This window comes from Somniosus microcephalus, chromosome 3, assembly GCF_052327205.1.
Source record: "Somniosus microcephalus isolate GS21.2 chromosome 3, FLI_Smic_1.0, whole genome shotgun sequence".
NCBI lineage: Eukaryota > Metazoa > Chordata > Chondrichthyes > Squaliformes > Somniosidae > Somniosus > Somniosus microcephalus.
In genome coordinates this window covers 286,476,242-286,494,241 of record NC_140989.1, presented here as the reverse complement: position 1 = coordinate 286,494,241, position 18,000 = coordinate 286,476,242, and the positions used below count along the sequence as shown (strand labels likewise).

General features: G+C 43.9%; 1 protein-coding gene across 3 annotated transcripts in view; it reads left to right on the top strand.

Moving 5' to 3' along the window:
* Nucleotides 1-1,852: 1,852 nt before the first annotated feature.
* jak1 (Janus kinase 1) overlaps nucleotides 1,853-18,000 on the top strand; it is a 175,067-nt gene continuing 158,919 nt past the window's right edge. The window contains exon 1 of one of the 3 annotated variants that reach the window (XM_085982698.1): nucleotides 1,853-2,114. In XM_085982698.1, coding sequence (XP_085838824.1) covers nucleotides 2,085-2,114 — 30 coding nt within the window. In that variant the 5' untranslated portion in view covers nucleotides 1,853-2,084. Of the gene's footprint in view, nucleotides 2,126-5,881; nucleotides 6,142-18,000 lie in introns of those variants that run through there. The other 2 variants (XM_085982699.1, XM_085982700.1) reach the window with 2 other exon arrangements.

Sequence of the window (18,000 nt, the reverse complement as noted above, 5' to 3'; positions counted from 1 at the left end):
CAACTCTTGTTATTTTGCAAGCACAGGAAAATCTGCCCCACTATGCACCCCCCCCCCCCCACCCACCCCTCAAATGAATGCACATTAACATCATGCAATATGTGGTGTATGAGATCAGATTAGAAAACCACCTTTTTGACGCTGCTTTCTCCCCTGTGAGGGCAGCTCCACTCTTGATGTCTGATGTTATTTATTTAGTTTATTTATTTGTTAACTTATTAACTATGTATGGTTCATTTAAAAACTCTGTTTTACTTTGTGTAAATGTTTACTGGAGTGGCAGTGACCATATGCAACTATCCCAACTCCTTTTTAGAATATTTCATTAATGTTATATCCTTTACATTTCATATATGCTATATCTCAAGACATTTCTATTTTAACTTAAAGTTTCAAATTGCATTGACTATGCACCAGCATTGTTTCAAAATTCTTGGAAAGTGTTTAACTGCCAACATTTTTAGTGTAAATGCTATTAATTACTTTACTAACATTTAACCAGTACTAACTTCAGAAATATGCAGTCATTCAAGATGGACAACAACACTTTGATTGATTGATTAAAATTTGCACCAGTGACATAAACAAATGGTTTTTCATGGTAGAAAAAACAGGATCTCCATTTATTGTGTTTTTAAAAAAATGAAATATGCATTATTTTCCATTTGCTAAAATGAAACTAAACGAGAAAAGAATGGAATAACTTTTTATATAAAACAGTTTAAAGTCACGTTTCAATAAATGGGTTTTCTGTTTACTGAGAGTAGCCAGTACAAGTGAAGTTTGACATACTGAACTGGCACTACTAGAGATTTGTTAAAATAACTTATTAGTCTAAGACAGACGTTTCTACATTAACTATTTTTCTTTTTAAAATGAACAGTTTCTCCAGAGTTAGGTTTACAAAAGGAAAAAAATCACCCAAGTTGAAAAATGCAATCAGTAAAACAACGTCAGAGGAAAAGATAACATCTATTAATTCACACGTGCCTGCGTTTTATTTAAATGTCCCTAGTTCTAATAAGGCTAAGTCACTTTCTAGAACTTGACTCAAACCCAAAGTATTATAGTATCTACAACTAAAGTTGCTTTGTATTGTCCACCTATTAAAAATACTTTGAAACGGAAGAATCGATGATGAGCAGTGTCAAGGTGTCTGCACTGTTTGAGGAAGGTAAGGGTCCTCAGTAGGCGCGCCACACACAGACACGATGTTGGGTTGGGAGCTCGTCCATTTAGAAAGAAAGTTACTTTATTGTCACCTTAGACAGATGTTTAACGGTTGAAACAGTTCCATCATCTCTGTTTTTTGATGAATGACTAATACTGTTTGCAGTGATTGCAACCCCCACTGATTTATAGTTTCCGGCGGGGTGGAAAATCTCACGTTTTATATAAGCAATATAACCTTTAGAAATTGTCCCGGAGAGAAAAAATATATATCGCAAAGGCATCTACCAGTTCCAGATTCCTGTGCATTTTGGGGGAGTTGCGTTATGTAAAGGTTTTTTCTCACTCCGAATTCCAAAGGCTATTATTTCAGCCGCTGTACGTGGCTCGAATTTCAGTGTATTTTCTTGTACCTCGGCAGCAGACGAGGGAAATGCCCATTCTTGGCAAATGGAAGAAGGGCTGGAATCGCCCATTAGTGTACAAACCACGGTGAAATCGACGGCGAACAGTTTACCCGCCCCGTGGTTGCTCATTGCTCGATTACAGCACATTGTGCCAATGTCATTGGTATTTCTAAGCGGCCCCGGGATCATTCTGTGGCGGCGGTTCAAGGCAAGTCAGACTTGCGAGCCGTGACGTAACTAAATATTCGCAGAGCTGCTGGGAGGCGGTCAAATTGTGGGAATGTTTGTGATGCAGGCTGATGTTTCTTGGATGAGGCAATCATTTGTAGGGTGATTAAAATGTGTTACTGAATACGACACTCCTAATCCATGAAGGGTTCAGGAGGTGTTGCTACTTGTTATGCCGTGCCTTCCTAAAGTTCAGCTCTTCACAGAGAATTTTTAGATCGAATCAAGTGAAATGCAGTTGATTCTGACCATCGTGTTCTGCATCACCGTCAACAGGAAATGATAATCAGCAAATGGAAATGTCCTGATGTACGTGCATCGTAAGTGAATCTTAAACTTGCTACACCTCCTTGCGTATTGCATCGAAGCGCTGTATAGTCAGGTGCCGTGGGGTCAGTTCGTATGAAACCGATGTACCATGGATTGTAAGTGAATATTGTCAGCTGCAAGAAACTATCTTTTTTGCAGTTACATTTAATCTCTTCAAAACTGCAAAATCTCCAATTTCTCGGATTAATTGCGCACTGGTATCCCGTTGATCTCAGAAGGATTGTGAATAGTGATAGTTTTGTCGGCCAATGTTACCTTATTTCAAAATAAACATTTTTGGAATAATGTAAAATTTCTCATCAAAATGGGGTTCAGACACCTGGAAGTCAGACTGGAAAGATGCCCGGAACACACACATTTTGAACGTGGATGACATTTTCAAAGATCTGGAATTCCACATGAAAAATAATTACTGACAGATGCATTAGATGAAATTATGTGGGGAGTTATTTTAAATGCCATTTTTCCTATGATTCGTCCTTGGATCATTCCCATATGACTTGTAAACTTTGGAAAATAAGAATATACATACTTGGCATAAGCCTATGCAAAGTATATGTCAGCTTATATCTGATGAAGTCAAACAAACTGATGAAATTAGCTTCAATTTTGCGAGAAAACTGATTTCACTGGGGATTTTAAAATAATATAATGGTGAATACCAAACAAAATATTACAATGTTGCACTTAATGTGTTGACGCAGGTTTTTTTTAAAGTAAATAAATGCCTGAAATGAAGTGTATGGATTGCTACTGGTAAATGAAAGCCTCTCCAATCGGTAAACCCTAATAGCAGCGTTCACTTTTAACTATAGATTTTTATCTGCCGCTAAATCATTACATGGGGCCATTTCTTAGGAATTAGTCCCTACTGTAATGTTGGCGAGAAATGACCGCCCCTATAATACGGGTAGCACTGTACAGATCATCTGATTTCCCGTAAATTTAATTTGGCTAAACGCACTGCGCCTCCGCTGTGCACTTTGAGACCGACACTTTAATTTGCCATGAAAGCTACTCAGTAGGGAATATATCACAAGCTCCTCTAAAAGTTTCTTCCAGGTGCTACGGAAATCCAGTAGTGCGTTTCCCAGTGCATTTAGCACTAATCCACCCCATTCCCGCCCACCCACGAGAAAAATTAGTATGTTATGGGAAATGTGCCATTTCAGCCATTGAGCACTATCGGTAAATATCTCCAGCCTACGTATACTTTCTGGCACTTGCGTCTGTTCAACGCAACCATTTCTCTTCAACACGGAAGTCCCTCCCCTTAACACTGACAACACGTCTGCTGTTTTTTTCTGTTGGGTCATAGTGTCCCTTGTGTTATACTCAAGAGCTCAGGAACGTTTACTCTCACCACAGAAAAGCTCAAACCAATAAATGACCCAAATAGAACAGCTGTACATATTACAGATGGAAACAAAACAGTATTTTAAAACAATCACGTTGAACTGAGGTAATAGAGACCAACCAGTAAATATAATTATTTAAATAAAAAAACGCAGTGCGTTATCATGTTTTTTAAAATTTCTCATCACTTCACACAATTAATTACTTTGAAGTGTAGTGATTGTTATGTCGGCAATGAGAAACGATTACCTCTCTTTACATTTATCAGTCTTGTGTATATTGTCAAACTTTGCAATGGTGGCACAACAATCTTTTAAAAAAGGAAAGCCAGTCGCTTCATGATGGGTTTCTTTCTGACCTGGAACCAGAAATGTTTAAGCAGTTACAACTTTCCTTTGATTGACCCAAGAGGTTAGAAGCAGATACAATGATTTGTATTTGCCTGTTTATACTACGTCTCCACAGGGAATACTTGGACAGTGGCTTTAAAGGGAACAGGGCACGTTAGTAATGTTTAGTCACTAACCCTAAAAAGGTAGAAAAGTAAACCATTCTATTTTCAAAGCTTGTGTTGAACGTTTGTTTTATTTTTTCCATGTTTATGTATGCTCACTGCTTCTGGGAGCAAAATAGCGATTTCCAAATCATTTATATCTAGAACATTTTTAAAGGACTCCTTTCTGAACCAGTATGGCTCACAGTGAAGTTCCTCTTGTTTTGTCTTGCCCCTTTCAATCAGTCTTCCGATCTTAATTGGTTCAAAACTGATTGCATCAAGGTGCTGGTTCAAAATGTTTACTAAGTCCATCAGTTGCAGTGACTCAAGCCAGCACCTCTGATCATGTATGTCACTCTGTTAAAAGGAAAACTATAATTGATTCAAATGTACAGATCAGACAACACGGATGTTAATCCCAATTCATTGTAACTACTGTCATTCTTCTTTGGCGTTTCAGATGCACATATAATTCCCATATCTCTTACCAAGTGTCAATCTATTTGTAGCTTGTAAGGCAGGGGGAAGGTGCCCTGATGGAGAGACTCCCATTTTAACCTCCTAATACCAGACACTGGCAATATCAATCGTGACTACACAAACCATCCTTATTTTCTTTTCTAAGAAACAGCCTTGCAATAGGCACCAATTCCATAATTACCATCTGTAAACCGAGAACAAGGCTTCGAGTTTTACCAAACGCCTGTATTGTTACTGACTAACAATATATTATGGATGAAAATCATGTTAGTCGATACTTGCCTTACTTTTTTAATAAAGTGCAGAGAAACTATGTAATTTATTGAAACAAGTCATTCATATGCCACAGACGTAATCGTTTAGGAGGTATATACATTTAAAAGGCAGGGAAACGTAAAGACTGATTTTAAAAAAACAGTATTTTAGGGCGATAGTATTCCACTTTATTAGCATCTTTGTAAAGTAAAAAAATACGTTTAAACCTACAGACTACATCAAAATGCTCGTTAGTTACATCAACACATAAGTTCTGACAAACGCTCCCAAATTTCTTAAACTCGAGTTTTCATATAGTAGCATATGTGAAACTAAATTCTCTAAATCCGTATTACTGGCTTCTGTCGTTGCTGGGAAAGTACGGAACAGGGATTATTTGTAAAGAAGCTGGTGTTTGTAACGATTAATAGTCAAAACCCGCCAGTTTCATTTTAACCTAGTATATTGTGATCTGATTCGCTGTATTATTATTGCAATATGTAAACATTCAATCAGTCCATTTCTTCATGCAGTTTGTGTTTTAATGGATTAGGGAGGGGCCCCGAATGTTCTTGGTGGCCAGGGCTCTACACAACATAAAATATATGTATATTTATGTATATGTAACAGTATTTGCTGTAGCGTGAGATCGGATGTAGGACGGAGTTTCCCCTCTACGTGCAAGGCGCAGTTGCTGTCTGTGCTTCACTAACGGGTAAAAGCAGAGTGCAGCGGAGTTACTGCAGACCGACCGCTGCTCGGCTTGTTATAAGAACAGAACGTGATCATTATTGGTGTCATTGCTAAAATAAAATGCACGAATGAATAAACAGAACCGCGTACATAAATGCAGACTCTGGCTGCGTGCAAACTCAAAATTGCAGAGATCAACCATTGTCAAGTGTAAATTCCAAAATGACTCGTTTGCTCTTTTTTTGGTTCAGCGATTCTGATTTCCCATAATTTCTATTTTTATTCTTCGTTTTTATGCGGGTGGACATTTTTAGCATTGAGTTACCAACCAAAAAGAATTAACGTCCGCACCCATTTTAACTAAGCCATTAACAAAAAACTACAACTCCCGAGGATGACTGTCAGAGGCGGGCTCAGACACGATTGGTGGAGCTGCTGATAATGTGACCCGACGCACCGGTGTGGGGGAATAGCCCGTCCGAGCTGTCAGTCAAAGTGAGCCTGGCTCACTGCTGTAGTGTGGGTTTCAAGTGTTGCTGCTGTTAGGAAGTTTAGATAGCCCTGAATAGCAAATACATCGAGTATCTCAAACCAGAACTGAAGTCTGACGGATTTCGGGGCCCTCGGTGGCCTTCCTCTGACCGAGGAAAATATTTGGAGGATTTTATTTTATGTTTACCGAGGAGCATTACGAGATAAGACGAGCAGCCACTCGACAAGGAAGTGGTGAGTAATGTAGAAGAGTCGATTTCAGTGACTTTCAAGTGAAACCGATCGGTATTTGTTACTTAATCCGAACATTATTGCAATCGATGCTTGCAACACTTGTTTCTCTAGAAAAGATAAATGGATAATATGTATTCAGGATTATGTAAATATATTAATGTATATTATATATTAATATATAGTTTACAGAATAAGGTCCCATGAGCCTTTTCCCAGACACTATTAAGATCTCTATTTATGAGGTGAAAATTGTAAGCAAAAAGTTTGCTTTTTAACGTTAATGGAATTCCCCTTTTTCCTTAGCCAGAAGCTTGGCTGTAAGTCGATGTTGAAATAATTTGTTGAAACACTCAAAGGGAACTTCGATATCTGTGGGGTATTTTAGGCCAAGCTTCCGATGTTTGTTGACTGGAGTTGGAGGAGAGGGAGGGAGTGCGAATAATTTCGGCGTTTGTCGTATTTGACAGAACGCAAGGGGTAGGAAGGGGTGCAGATTGTACTCGCGATCTTAAAGATTATTGCTACTGCACTTTGAGTACATGTCGCCAGATTGTGGAAGAGTTTGAAAGGACGGATGGGTGACATCCTGTCTATTCCGATCGATAACCAGCAATAATCTATCCTGCAGATCATTTCCAAAAATGAAAATTAAGGTATCAAAGTAAAAGACAGAATTAGCACTTGCCTACAACAACAGCTTGCATTTCTGTAGCGACTTTAACGGAGTAAAACGTATCACAGGAGCCTTATCAAACAACATTTGACACCAAGGAGATGTTAGGACAGGTGACCAAAAACTTGGTCAAAGAAGTGGGAAAAGGAGCGTCTTAAAGAAGGAGAGGCGGAGAGGTTTAGGGAAGGAACAGAGTTTAGGGCCTTGCAGCTGAATGCTTTTAAGTTAAAATGCAACGTCGAAAACAATTAAAACCTAAAGTCATTAATGATTTAATTTGGAAAAGAAACCAGAATAGTTAATATTTGGGACTGACATAAATTTTCAGTCAGCTACACTTTTTTGTAATATTTTAATTACATTTCCATTTTCTCAGTTTCTTGAGACAGCAAGGCTTTTTGATACAGTTTCTATTAAATTAGAAGTTCTGGATTACAATCTATAAAGTTAGAAGTGATTTTCCCTGGTCTTAGGTAGAATTTAATTATTATGTTACAACAGCAGTGTGACCAGTCTCATGGATATTATATATTTATATTTGCTAGATATTGCTTCAGTGTTTTTAACATATGCAGAGCTCCTGTGTTGCTCATGTGGAGTCAGAGGATACACTGTTTTAATTCAAACCTTTTTTAGAGTACAGCTATCAATCCATAGCCAGCAGTACTGGTATATACTGCCCGGCTGTTCCTGGAACCGTTCAGGTCCAGCAGGGAGCTCTATATTTACATCCATGTGCGCAACTGACAGTTAAACTTTAAATGTTTTGCGATTGCAGATAGGAGAACGCACATTCGCAAAGCATTTAAATGAGATCTGGGTACTTTTTGGAAGTGTTTGTGAGGATCAGTGGACAACCTGAGCACTTTGTAAATCTAATTTGACATTGAAGAGGGGTTATAATCCAAGAGGTGTGAAAAAGCCTTCAGGGGTCTTTCACCAGACTCCAGAGTTACTCAACAACAATCCCAACTTGCATTTCTATAGTGCCTTTGATGTGGTGGAACGTCCCAGGGCGCTTCACAGGAGTGCTATCAAGCAGGGTTTGACACCGAGTCACATAGGAAAATATTGGGGCAGATGAGGTGGGTTTTAAGGAGAGTCTTGGAGGAGAAAAGAGAGGCGGAAAGGTGTGGGGAGGGAGTTCCAGAGCTTGGGGCCTTGGCGGCTAGGGGCGCAGCCCCAGTGATGGAGCGATTAAAACCGGGGATGCTCAAGAGACCAGAGTTGGGGGAGAGCAGATATCCCAGACGGTTGTAGGGCTGGAGGAGATTACAGCGATAGGGAGGGAGGGCGAGGCCATGAAGGGATTTGAAAACAAATCCTCTCCTCCTCATTTCTTAATGGGTATTCCTTGGCAAATCCAACATTACTTTGAGGTCGCTGTCGGCAACGTGATTTTTAAAAAAATATTCATACTTGGGTTATGGACGTCCCTAGCAAGGCCGGCATTTATTGTCCATTCCTATTTGCCCTTGAGAAGGTGGTGGTGAGCTGCCGCCTTGAACCGCTGCAGTCCGTGTGGTGAAGGTTCTCCCACAGTGCTGTTACGGAGGCAGTTCCAGGATTTTGACCCAGCAACGATGAAGGGAGAGCCGCTATCTGTCCAAGTCAGGATGGTTTGTGATTTGGAGGGCCACTTGGATGTTTCCATGCACCTGCTGCCTTTGCCCTTCTAGATGGTGGAGGTTGGGTGTTTTGGAGGTGTAGTCAAGGAAGCCTTGGCAAGTTGCTGCAGTGCATCCTGTAGATGGTACACACTGCAGCCACGATGTGGTGGTGGAGGGAGTAGATGATACACAAATATGGGACCTGATAGCACCAGCATGTCAAGAAACCCAATAAAGAAGTAGCTTTTATTACATTCAGGACTGAGAGAATTCAGAGGAAGACACTGGAATGAGGCTAACTTCAATGGGATGTGAAGGGATCTAGCCAGGGTAAAATGGAACCAAAGACTGACAGGAAAAACTGTCACGGGACACTGGGTGATCTTTAAGGAGGAGATGTTCCAACAAGAGGGAAGGGTATGGGAACCAAAGCAAGGGCTCCTTGGATGACGAGGGAGATAGAGAAGATATTGAAACAAAAAAAGAGGGTGTATGATGCATGTCACGTGAATTCTTCAAGGGAGAACCAGACCAATTACAATAAGTTGAGGGGGAAGTGAAGATGAAAATAAGATTGGCAAAGAGAGAATATGAGAGTAGAATGGCAGTTAACATAAAAGGGAACCGAAAAATCTTCTACCGGCATGTAAACAGTAAGCGGGTAGTAAGAGGCGGGGTGGGGCCTATTAGCGACAAAGAAGGTGTTATATGCTTAGAGGCGCAGGGCAAGGCTAGAATACTCAATGAGTACTTTGTAGCAGTGTTTACTAAGTAGTTGGATGCTGACAAAATATCGGTAGCAGTGGAAAAGATAGAAGCAATGGAAGGGGTGAAAATTGATAGACAAGATGTACCAGAAAGGCTGGGTATGTTTAGAGTGGATAAGTCGCCTGGTCCAGATGGATTGCATCCCAGATTGTTAAGGGAATTGGTGGAGGAGATAGCGGAAGGGCTTGCCATCATTTCCTAATCTTCCCTAGATGTGGGGGAGTTGCCTGAGGATTGGAAAGTGGCAAATGTGACATGATTGTTCAAGAAAGGGTGTAAGGACAATCCTAGTAACTAAAGTTTAACATCAGTGGTGGGTAAAGTTTTAGAAACAATAATGAAGGAAAAAATTGGGCACTTGGGCAGGTTTAAGCTAATTAAGGAGAGCCAACACTGATTTGTAAAAAGCAGATCATGTTTGACTAATCTAATTGAATTTTTTTATGAAGTAACAGGCAGGATCGATGAAGTGAATACAATGGATGTTGTCTACATGGATTTTAAGAAGGCATTTTACAAAGTACCACATAGAAGGCTGGTTAACAAAATTGAGGCTCACGATATAGGTGGGTCAGTGGCAGCTTGGATAAGGAATTGACTTAAGGACAGAAAACACTGAGTTGTGGTAAATGGCTGTTTTTCAGACTGGAGGATGGTAGACACTGGTGTTCCCCAAGGGTCAGTGCTGGGGCCACTGCTTTTTTTGATATATATAAATGACCTGGATATTGGAATACAAAGTAGAATTTCTAAATTTGCCAATGACACCAAACTTGGGGGTGTGGCAAACAGTGAGGATGATACCAATCGACTGCAACAGGACTTAGAAAGGCTAGCAGAATGGGCAGACAAGTGGCAGATGGAATTTAATACAGAGAAGTGTGAGGTAATGAATTTTGGTGGAAGGAACAGGGAGAGGCAATATACACTTAATGGCACAGTTTTAAAGAGTGTGCAGGGACAGAGGGACCTGGGAGTTAATGTGCATAGGTCCCTGACGGTGGCAGGACATATTGAGAGAGTGGTTAGCAAAGCATATGGGATCTTGGGCTTCATAAATAGAGGTATTGAGTACAAAAGTAGAGAAGTTATGCTGAACCTTTATAAAACGCTGGTTAGGCCACAACTGGAGTATTGCGTCCAGTTCTGATCACTGCACTTTAGGAAGGATGTGAAGGCCCTTGAGAGGGTGCAGAGGAGATTTACCAGAATGGTGCCGGGGATGGGGGATCTTAGCTACAAGGACAAGTTGGAGAAGCTGGATTTGTTTTCTTTAGAGCAAAGGAGGTTGAGGGGTGATTTGATAGAGGTGTACAATATTATGACAGGTTTGGATAGGCTAGACGGTGAAAGGCTGTTCCCACTAGTTGCTGGTACAAGGACTAAGGGACACAGATTTAAGGTTTTGGGCAAGAGTTACAGGAGGGACGTGAGGAAAAACTTTTTTATGCAGTGAGTGGTGAGGACCTGGAACTCGCTGCTGACGGAAGTGGTGGAAGCGGAGACAATGTTTTCAAGGGGAGACTGGATAGGCACGTGAGGGAAATAAACTTGCAAGGCTACGGGGATAGAGCGGGGGAATGGGGCTGACTGGTTTGCTCTACAGAGAGCTGGTACGGACTCGATGGGCCGAATGGCCTCCTGTGCCGTTATGACTCTATGATGACATTGTCACTTTTGTGTCACTGGGAAGTTGAAACTGCTTTGCAGGGCTGGCAGTATAATTGCACTTCTGGATTTCTGTAACGAATAGGATTAGACACAAGTAGCGATCCAACTGATTTAAAATAAACTTAAAAAAAAAACACATTGTTGTGGTAGCCAGAACTGCTAAATATATTTATTTTTAAAGTTATTTTGATTCTCAATCCATTGGCCTCCATGTGCTATCTCCAGGTAAGAGGATGGACAAGCAACCTATTCCCAGCATCATAGTAACTGGGAGGAGCACGGAGTGTCCTGAGGTAATTGTTCTTTCAATATTCTCTCCACCTTTATGGGAAAGCACTTGGTACCTCCCCATAACCACCACAAACTCTCCATATGGGGAATTCTGGATGCCTGTCTATGTTCTACTAATCTATGGCCCAACATGTTACAATCTCACTGCAAGTTAATCATTGAGCAGGAGTTTCATCCTTGAGGTCAGTTCAAAATATCAGTTACAGCAGGTCATGATTAAGATTCTGCTTTGCTCATACCTATTTCTGATTTTTAATAAAGGTGTGTCGATGACATTATCAAGGGAAACTTGTGGGGAGTTACACAGCTTGACAATATGAAATAGTTAAACTAATATCTATACCGTTGTAATGACAGGGTACTCTGTAAACCGTGGCTCAGTGGTAGCACGCTTGCCTCTGAGTCAGAAGGTCATGGGTTCAAGCCTTACTCCAGAGAATTCACACAATCTAATGCAGTACTGAGGGAGTGCTACACTGTCAAAGGTACCATCTTTCTTTAAACGGAGGCCATGTCTCGGTTTACCAACTCTCAGTTGGACGTAAAAGGATCCCATGGCACTATTCGAAGAAGAGCAGGGGAGTTCTCCCAGTGTCCTGTCCACTAGTTATCCCTCAACAAGCTTCACTAAAACGGATTATTTGGTCATTATCTAATTGCTGTTTGTGGGAGCTTGTTGTGTGCAAATTGGCTACTGCGTTTCCTATATTACAGCATTGATTGCACTTTAAAAGTACATAATTGATTTTGGGACGTCCTAAGGTTGTGAAAGGTGCATTATAAATGTTACCTTTTTTTTTAAACCGAAGCACTGCGGGTTAATGATTGCATTTGCACCCATGTCAACTGTCTCACACTGTTGGATACAGCTATTTGTCATCGAGAATTAGCAGCTAAACTAATCAGTCGGGCAAAAGGATTTTTTAAATCAGTTCTTAATCATTGTAAATGTTTCTTTTTTAAAGGGAAACTGATTGTGAACCCCCCATTTTAAGGTTTATTTGAGTTCACCTTTGAGAGCTACAATATCTCTGAGTGATATCTATAACAGGGGAATGGGACTGCCTGGATTGCTCTACAGAAAGCTGGCATGGACTTGATGGGCCGAATGGCCTCCTTCTGTGCCATTATGACTCCATGATCATGTTAACTTTTATTACATAAAACAATGCCTAAGAAAGAACAAGTTGACCAAAACAAAGGCTTAAGTTTCTTTTTATTTGAAAAAAACTAGGTCTGTAGTGGAGGACATGCCAAAAGTTAAGAGTAGGAGCAGTGATATAAATCAAGAAGTAGTGTTTAGATGACACCAAGCTTCATATTTTTAAAGATTGTCGAAGGAAAGGGCTAAGGAAAATAAGGAGTTACATAGTTTTGAGATCCTGGGAAAGAATGAATTAGAGTAGGAGATAGCACGATAGGTCTTGATTTCAACACGGTGAGGTGCGATGAGGAGGGTATGTGTATAGAACAGTGCATTGGAGCTTGAGAAGGGGAACAAGAGAGAAACATTTAGAGGAACAACTACTTAAGTTGTCTCAACAAAATAGAGGAAAAATCAAAGGAGAGAGTTTGGAGGCTAGAGGTCAGAGAAGGATCACCTATCAGATAGCTTTGTTTGTGATGTCTTGCAAACCTCAACTTTGCTTCCTCACAAAAAACATTTTATCTAGCTGTCTGTAAAAAGGATAAGTAGACAGAGATAGTTAAATACTGCAGCCCCAACCTCAGGAGACCATTGTCTACTGCATGATGATGATGTGGCATTTTTCTATTTCCCACACCAGCCTCCATGAGAGTGCTAATTTAATGTTAGTTCTAATGCAGCCAGCAGAGAAAGGAGATATTCTTCCAGTCAATGTTGGATTTGAACTTGGGACCTAGAGGTGAAAAGCTGGTGTGTAACCCACTGCATCACTCACCACCTCCCTCTAGCCTTCAGTTGTCTTTGGAAGAGGAACAAATTGAATGTAAATACTGTTATACTCAGGGCAACAAATGACATAGATTATCATAGTACCAGTACATAGAAGAATGTCCTGTTTTTTCATACTTTAGCAATATATTGTGTGAAACCAGTTGACTATTTTGTGGACATTGGGGCCAAAGCTGAAAAAGACCGAGGGGATTTTAGCAACGTTCCTGTTAAGCTGTGTGGCCACGCGCAGTCTGTAGGTCCCGCGCAAGTCGCTCACCGGCTTTTAAATGAAAAAAAACCACGCATGCTCGATAATTTGAATGGGGGGCACAGCCTGTTAAAGGGGCCGCACAACCCCAAAAAATTAGAGGGAATATTGGTGATGCGCTATCAATTACTCATAAAAGACGGAGAGTTAGGAGAGTAACTAAAAGGCTTTTATTAACAAAGAACAGAGCATGCCTCTCGTGGTTGACTGGTTTCCAAGAAGGCAGGGGGCTGCAGAGCAGTCACCTTTATACCTGGGCATGTGGGTGGAGCCAGGGGCGGAGCCAGCTGAGGCATGCATAGATACAACAGTGTGCAACAACAACGGTGAACAACAATAACAGTGGTTTACCACATTCACCCCTTGTTTAAAATTGAATCCGGCGGGGTGAAGTGTACTAAAGGTTCGTGTAAGTAAGTCTATCAGGTGGCCTTGCATGCCGTCCTGATCGTCGTGGTGGTGGCGGTGATGGTGCAGCATCCAATGTTGAATCTGGCGTCTCATTGAGTGGTTGGGTGGTCAATGACGGGTCCTGGGGCTGCGGCATGCCGTCTACAGGGGTTGGGTTGTGGGTAGTGGTGGATGGCAATGGTAGTGTTTCAGGGGCACCCGAAGGTGCGAGGTCTCGTATGGAGACTGTGTCCTCCCGCCCGTCCGGGTACGCCACGTAAGCATATTCGGGGTTGGCGTGGAGGAGGCTCACCCTCTCGACCAGGGGGTCCATTTTATGGGACCTCCCATGCTTCCGCAGTAGGACGGGTCCTGGAGACGTCAGCCATGTCGGTAGCGAGGTCCCCGATGTGGACTTCCTGGGGAAAGTGAACATTTCTTCATGGGGGGTGGCATTGGTGGCCGTACAAAGCAGTGACTGAATGGAGTGGAGCACCGCAGGGAGGACCTTCTGCCAGCGAGAGGTCGGAAGGCCCTTAGATTTTAAGTTTAAGAGGACGGCCTTCCAAACCGTCGCGTTCTCGTTCCCCCGGGGGTTGTAGCTGGTGGTTCTGCTTGTAGCAATACCTCTCGTGAGCAGGTACTGACGGAGTTCGTCGCTCATAAAGGATGAGCCCCGGTCGCTATGGATATAGCTAGGAAAGCCGAACAAGGCGAAAAGGTCATTCAGACCTTTAATGACCGTGGTACTGGTCATGTCTGGGCAAGGGATGGCAAACGGGAAACGGGAGTACTCATCAATTATGTTGAGGAAGTACACATTGCGGTCAGAGGAGGGGAGGGGCCCTTTAAAATCGACGCTCAGGCGCTCGAAGGGGCGAGTGGCCTTGATCAGGCTTGCTCTGTCTGGCCTATAAAAATGTGGTTTGCACTCGGCACAGATTTGGCAGTTCCTGGTCATGGTCCTGACCTCCTCAATGGAGTAGGGCAGGTTACGGGATTTGATGAAATGGAAGAACCTGGTGACCCCTGGGTGGCAGAGGTCATTGTGGAGGGTCTGCAGTCTATCAACCTGCGCGTTGGCGCATGTACCACGTGATAGGGCATCTGGGGGCTCATTGAGTTTCCCGGGCCGGTACAAGATATCGTAATTGTAGGTGGAGAGTTCAATTCTCCACCTCAAGATCTTGTCGTTCTTGATTTTGCCCCTCTGCTTATTGTTAAACATAAAAGCTACTGAACGCTGGTCAGTGAGCAGGGTAAATCGTTTTCCGGCCAGGTAATGCCTCCAATGTCGCACCGCTTCCACAATGGCCTGGGCCTCCTTTTCGACAGAGGAGTGTCGAATCTCGGGGCCCTGGAGGGTCCTTGAGAAAAAGGCCACGGGTCTCCCCGCCTGGTTAAGGGTTGCAGCTAGGGCGAAGTCGGATGCGTCGCTCTCCACTTGGAAAGGGATAGACTCATCCACTGCGTGCATTGTGGCCTTCGCAATATCTCTTTTTATGAGAGTGAAGGCTGCACATGCCTCTGCTGTCAGGGGGAAGGAGGTGGACTTGATGAGGGGTCTGGCTTTGTCCGCATAGTTGGGCACCCACTGAGCATAGTAAGAGAAAAACCCTAGGCATCTCTTCAGTGCTTTTTGGCAGTGGGGGAGGGGGATCTCCATAAGGGGGCGCATTCTGTCGGGGTCGGGGCCGATGACTCAGTTCTCCACTACGCAGCCAAGGATGGCGAGGCGCATGGTGCGAAACATACATTTGGCCTTGTTGTATGTTAGATTCAGCCGCTGGGCCATACGGAGGAATTTCTCTAGGTTAACGTCATGGTCCTGCTGGTCGTGGCCGCAGATGGTGATGTTGTCTAGATAGGGGAAGGTGGCCTGCAGCGTGTTCTGGTCAACCATTCGGTCCATCTCCCTTTGGAAGACCGAAACCCCGTTGGTGACGCCGAAGGGGACTCGGAGGAAGTGGTAGAGATGACCGTCAGCTTCAAAAGCTGTGTACTGGCGGTCCTCAGCCCTGATGGGGAGCTGGTGGAATGCCGACTTCAGATCAATCGTCGAGAACACCCGGTATTGTGCTATCTGATTGACCATGTCAGATATGCGGGGGAGTGGGTATGCATCTAACTGGGTGTAGCGGTTGATCGTCTGGCTGTATTCAATAACTAGGCGCTGTTTTTCGCCAGTCTTCACTACCACCACTTGTGCTCGTCATGGGCTAGTGCTACCCTCAATAATCCCTTCCTTCAGGAGTCTTGCTACTTCAGATTTAATGAAGCTCCTATCCCCGGCACTGTACCGCCTGCTTTTGGTAGCGATGGGCTTACAGTCGCGGGTGAAGTTAGCGAACAAGGGGGGGGGGAGACTTTAAGCGTGGAGAGGCTGCAAATGGTGCGTGGCGGGCGATTTAAAAGCTGCTGGCTGCAGACTGTGAGTGGGGGGAGGGGTCCGCCGTACGCTAATGTGACACTTTTAAGGTGGCACTGAAAATCCAACCCCAGTAGAACGGCAGCGCAGAGATGGGGCAGGACAAGAAGTTTAAAATTTTTGTATTCTGTGCCCCTTACTGAAAGGGTCACTACACAGTAGCCACCGACGTCTGCTGAATGGGATTTGGAAGCCATAGAGATCCGATGGCGCGTTGGCAGGACCGGGAGAGAGTAACTGCGCACCGTGTCGGGGTGGATAAAGCTCTCCGTGCTCCCGCTGTCAAAAAGGCAGGTAGTGGCGCGGCCGTTTACCGTAATGTCCATCATGGACCTGGACAGTTGGTGAGGGAGAGATTGGTCCAGCGTCACGGAGGCCAGCGTATGGTCGAGCGAGTCGCTGTGGTCGTCAGACGAGGCGGTGGTTGAGTCCGGGTCACCCGCGATTGGAGTTGGAGGCGTCCAAGATGGCGGACAAAATGGCTGCGCCCATGATCCCGATCCCCACGCGGCTGGAGGTGTCCAAGATGGCGGACAAGATGGCTGCCCCCACGGTTCACACGCGGCGCTTCTGGCGTTAGCGGTTTTACCTTTGCAGGCGCTGACGTAGTGTCCTTTCTTCCCGCAGCCAGAGCAGGTAGCGTTTTTCGCCGGGCAGCGTGCTCTGGGGTGTTTTGCCTGGCCACAAAAGTAACATTTCAGGCCCTTGGACATCGCTGCAGCAGTTGGTGCCGGGGGTGGCGGTCCCATGACCCAAGGTTGCGGCGTCCACGGTGCGGAGCGGTTAGGGGAGAATGCGTCCATATTCCGGTGGGCCGCGTCTAGCGAGAGCGCGAGGGACACTGCCTTCTTCAGGTCGATTTCGCCCTTCTCCAGCAGTCTCTGCCGGGAGTAGTCGGACTTGAGGCCCGCAACGAAAGCATCTCGGATAAGTCCCTCCGTGTGTGTCGCGGCCGATACCTCTTTACAATCGCAGGCTCGGCCGAGTATCTGTAGTGCCCGTAGGAATGCCTCCACCGATTCCCCGGACTGCTGTTTGCGGGATCTCAGGAGGTGCCTGGCATAAACCGTATTTACCAGGCGTGTGTATTGTCCTTTTAACAGATCGATAGCCGCCGCGTAGGTAGTCGCGTCCTGGATGAGCGTGTAGACTTGGTGGCCCACCTTGGAGGCCAGAATTTTGAGTTTGTTTCCATCTAGTGTCACGGCTGAGGCTTCCAGGTAAGCTTCGAAGCAACGCAGCCATTGTGCAAACTTGGTAGACGAACCCGCCTCTTGAGGGTCTAGGTCCAGGCATGTTGGTCTGAGGGCATGCAGCAGCGCCTGCTGCTCAGCGTTTGGTGCCGTCATTTGCTGCAGCGCCTGCTGCTCAGCGTTTGGTGCCGACATTTTGTTTTTGTTAATAAAATTGATGCGCTATCAATTACTCATAAAAGACGGAGAGTTAGGAGAGTAACTAAAAGACTTTTATTAACAAAGAACAGAGCATGCCTCTCGTGGTTGACTGGTTTCCAAGAAGGCAGGGGGCTGCAGAGCAGTCACCTTTATACCTGGGCATATGGGTGGAGCCAGGGGCGGAGCCAGCTGAGGCATGCATAGATACAACAGTGTGCAACAACAACGGTGAACAACAATAACAGTGGTTTACCACAATTGGTCTTTAGTAGACTTGGTGCTAAACATGTTCATTGCTGCTCTGCATTGGATGGACAAGACCATAGGATGAACTATATAGTCAAAAAAGTAGACTATACCAGGAGAAGTAACGATTAAACATTATAATTCTCTAGTCAGACCACATCTTGAATATTGCATCCGGTTGTGTTTGCCAAGAAACAAGACA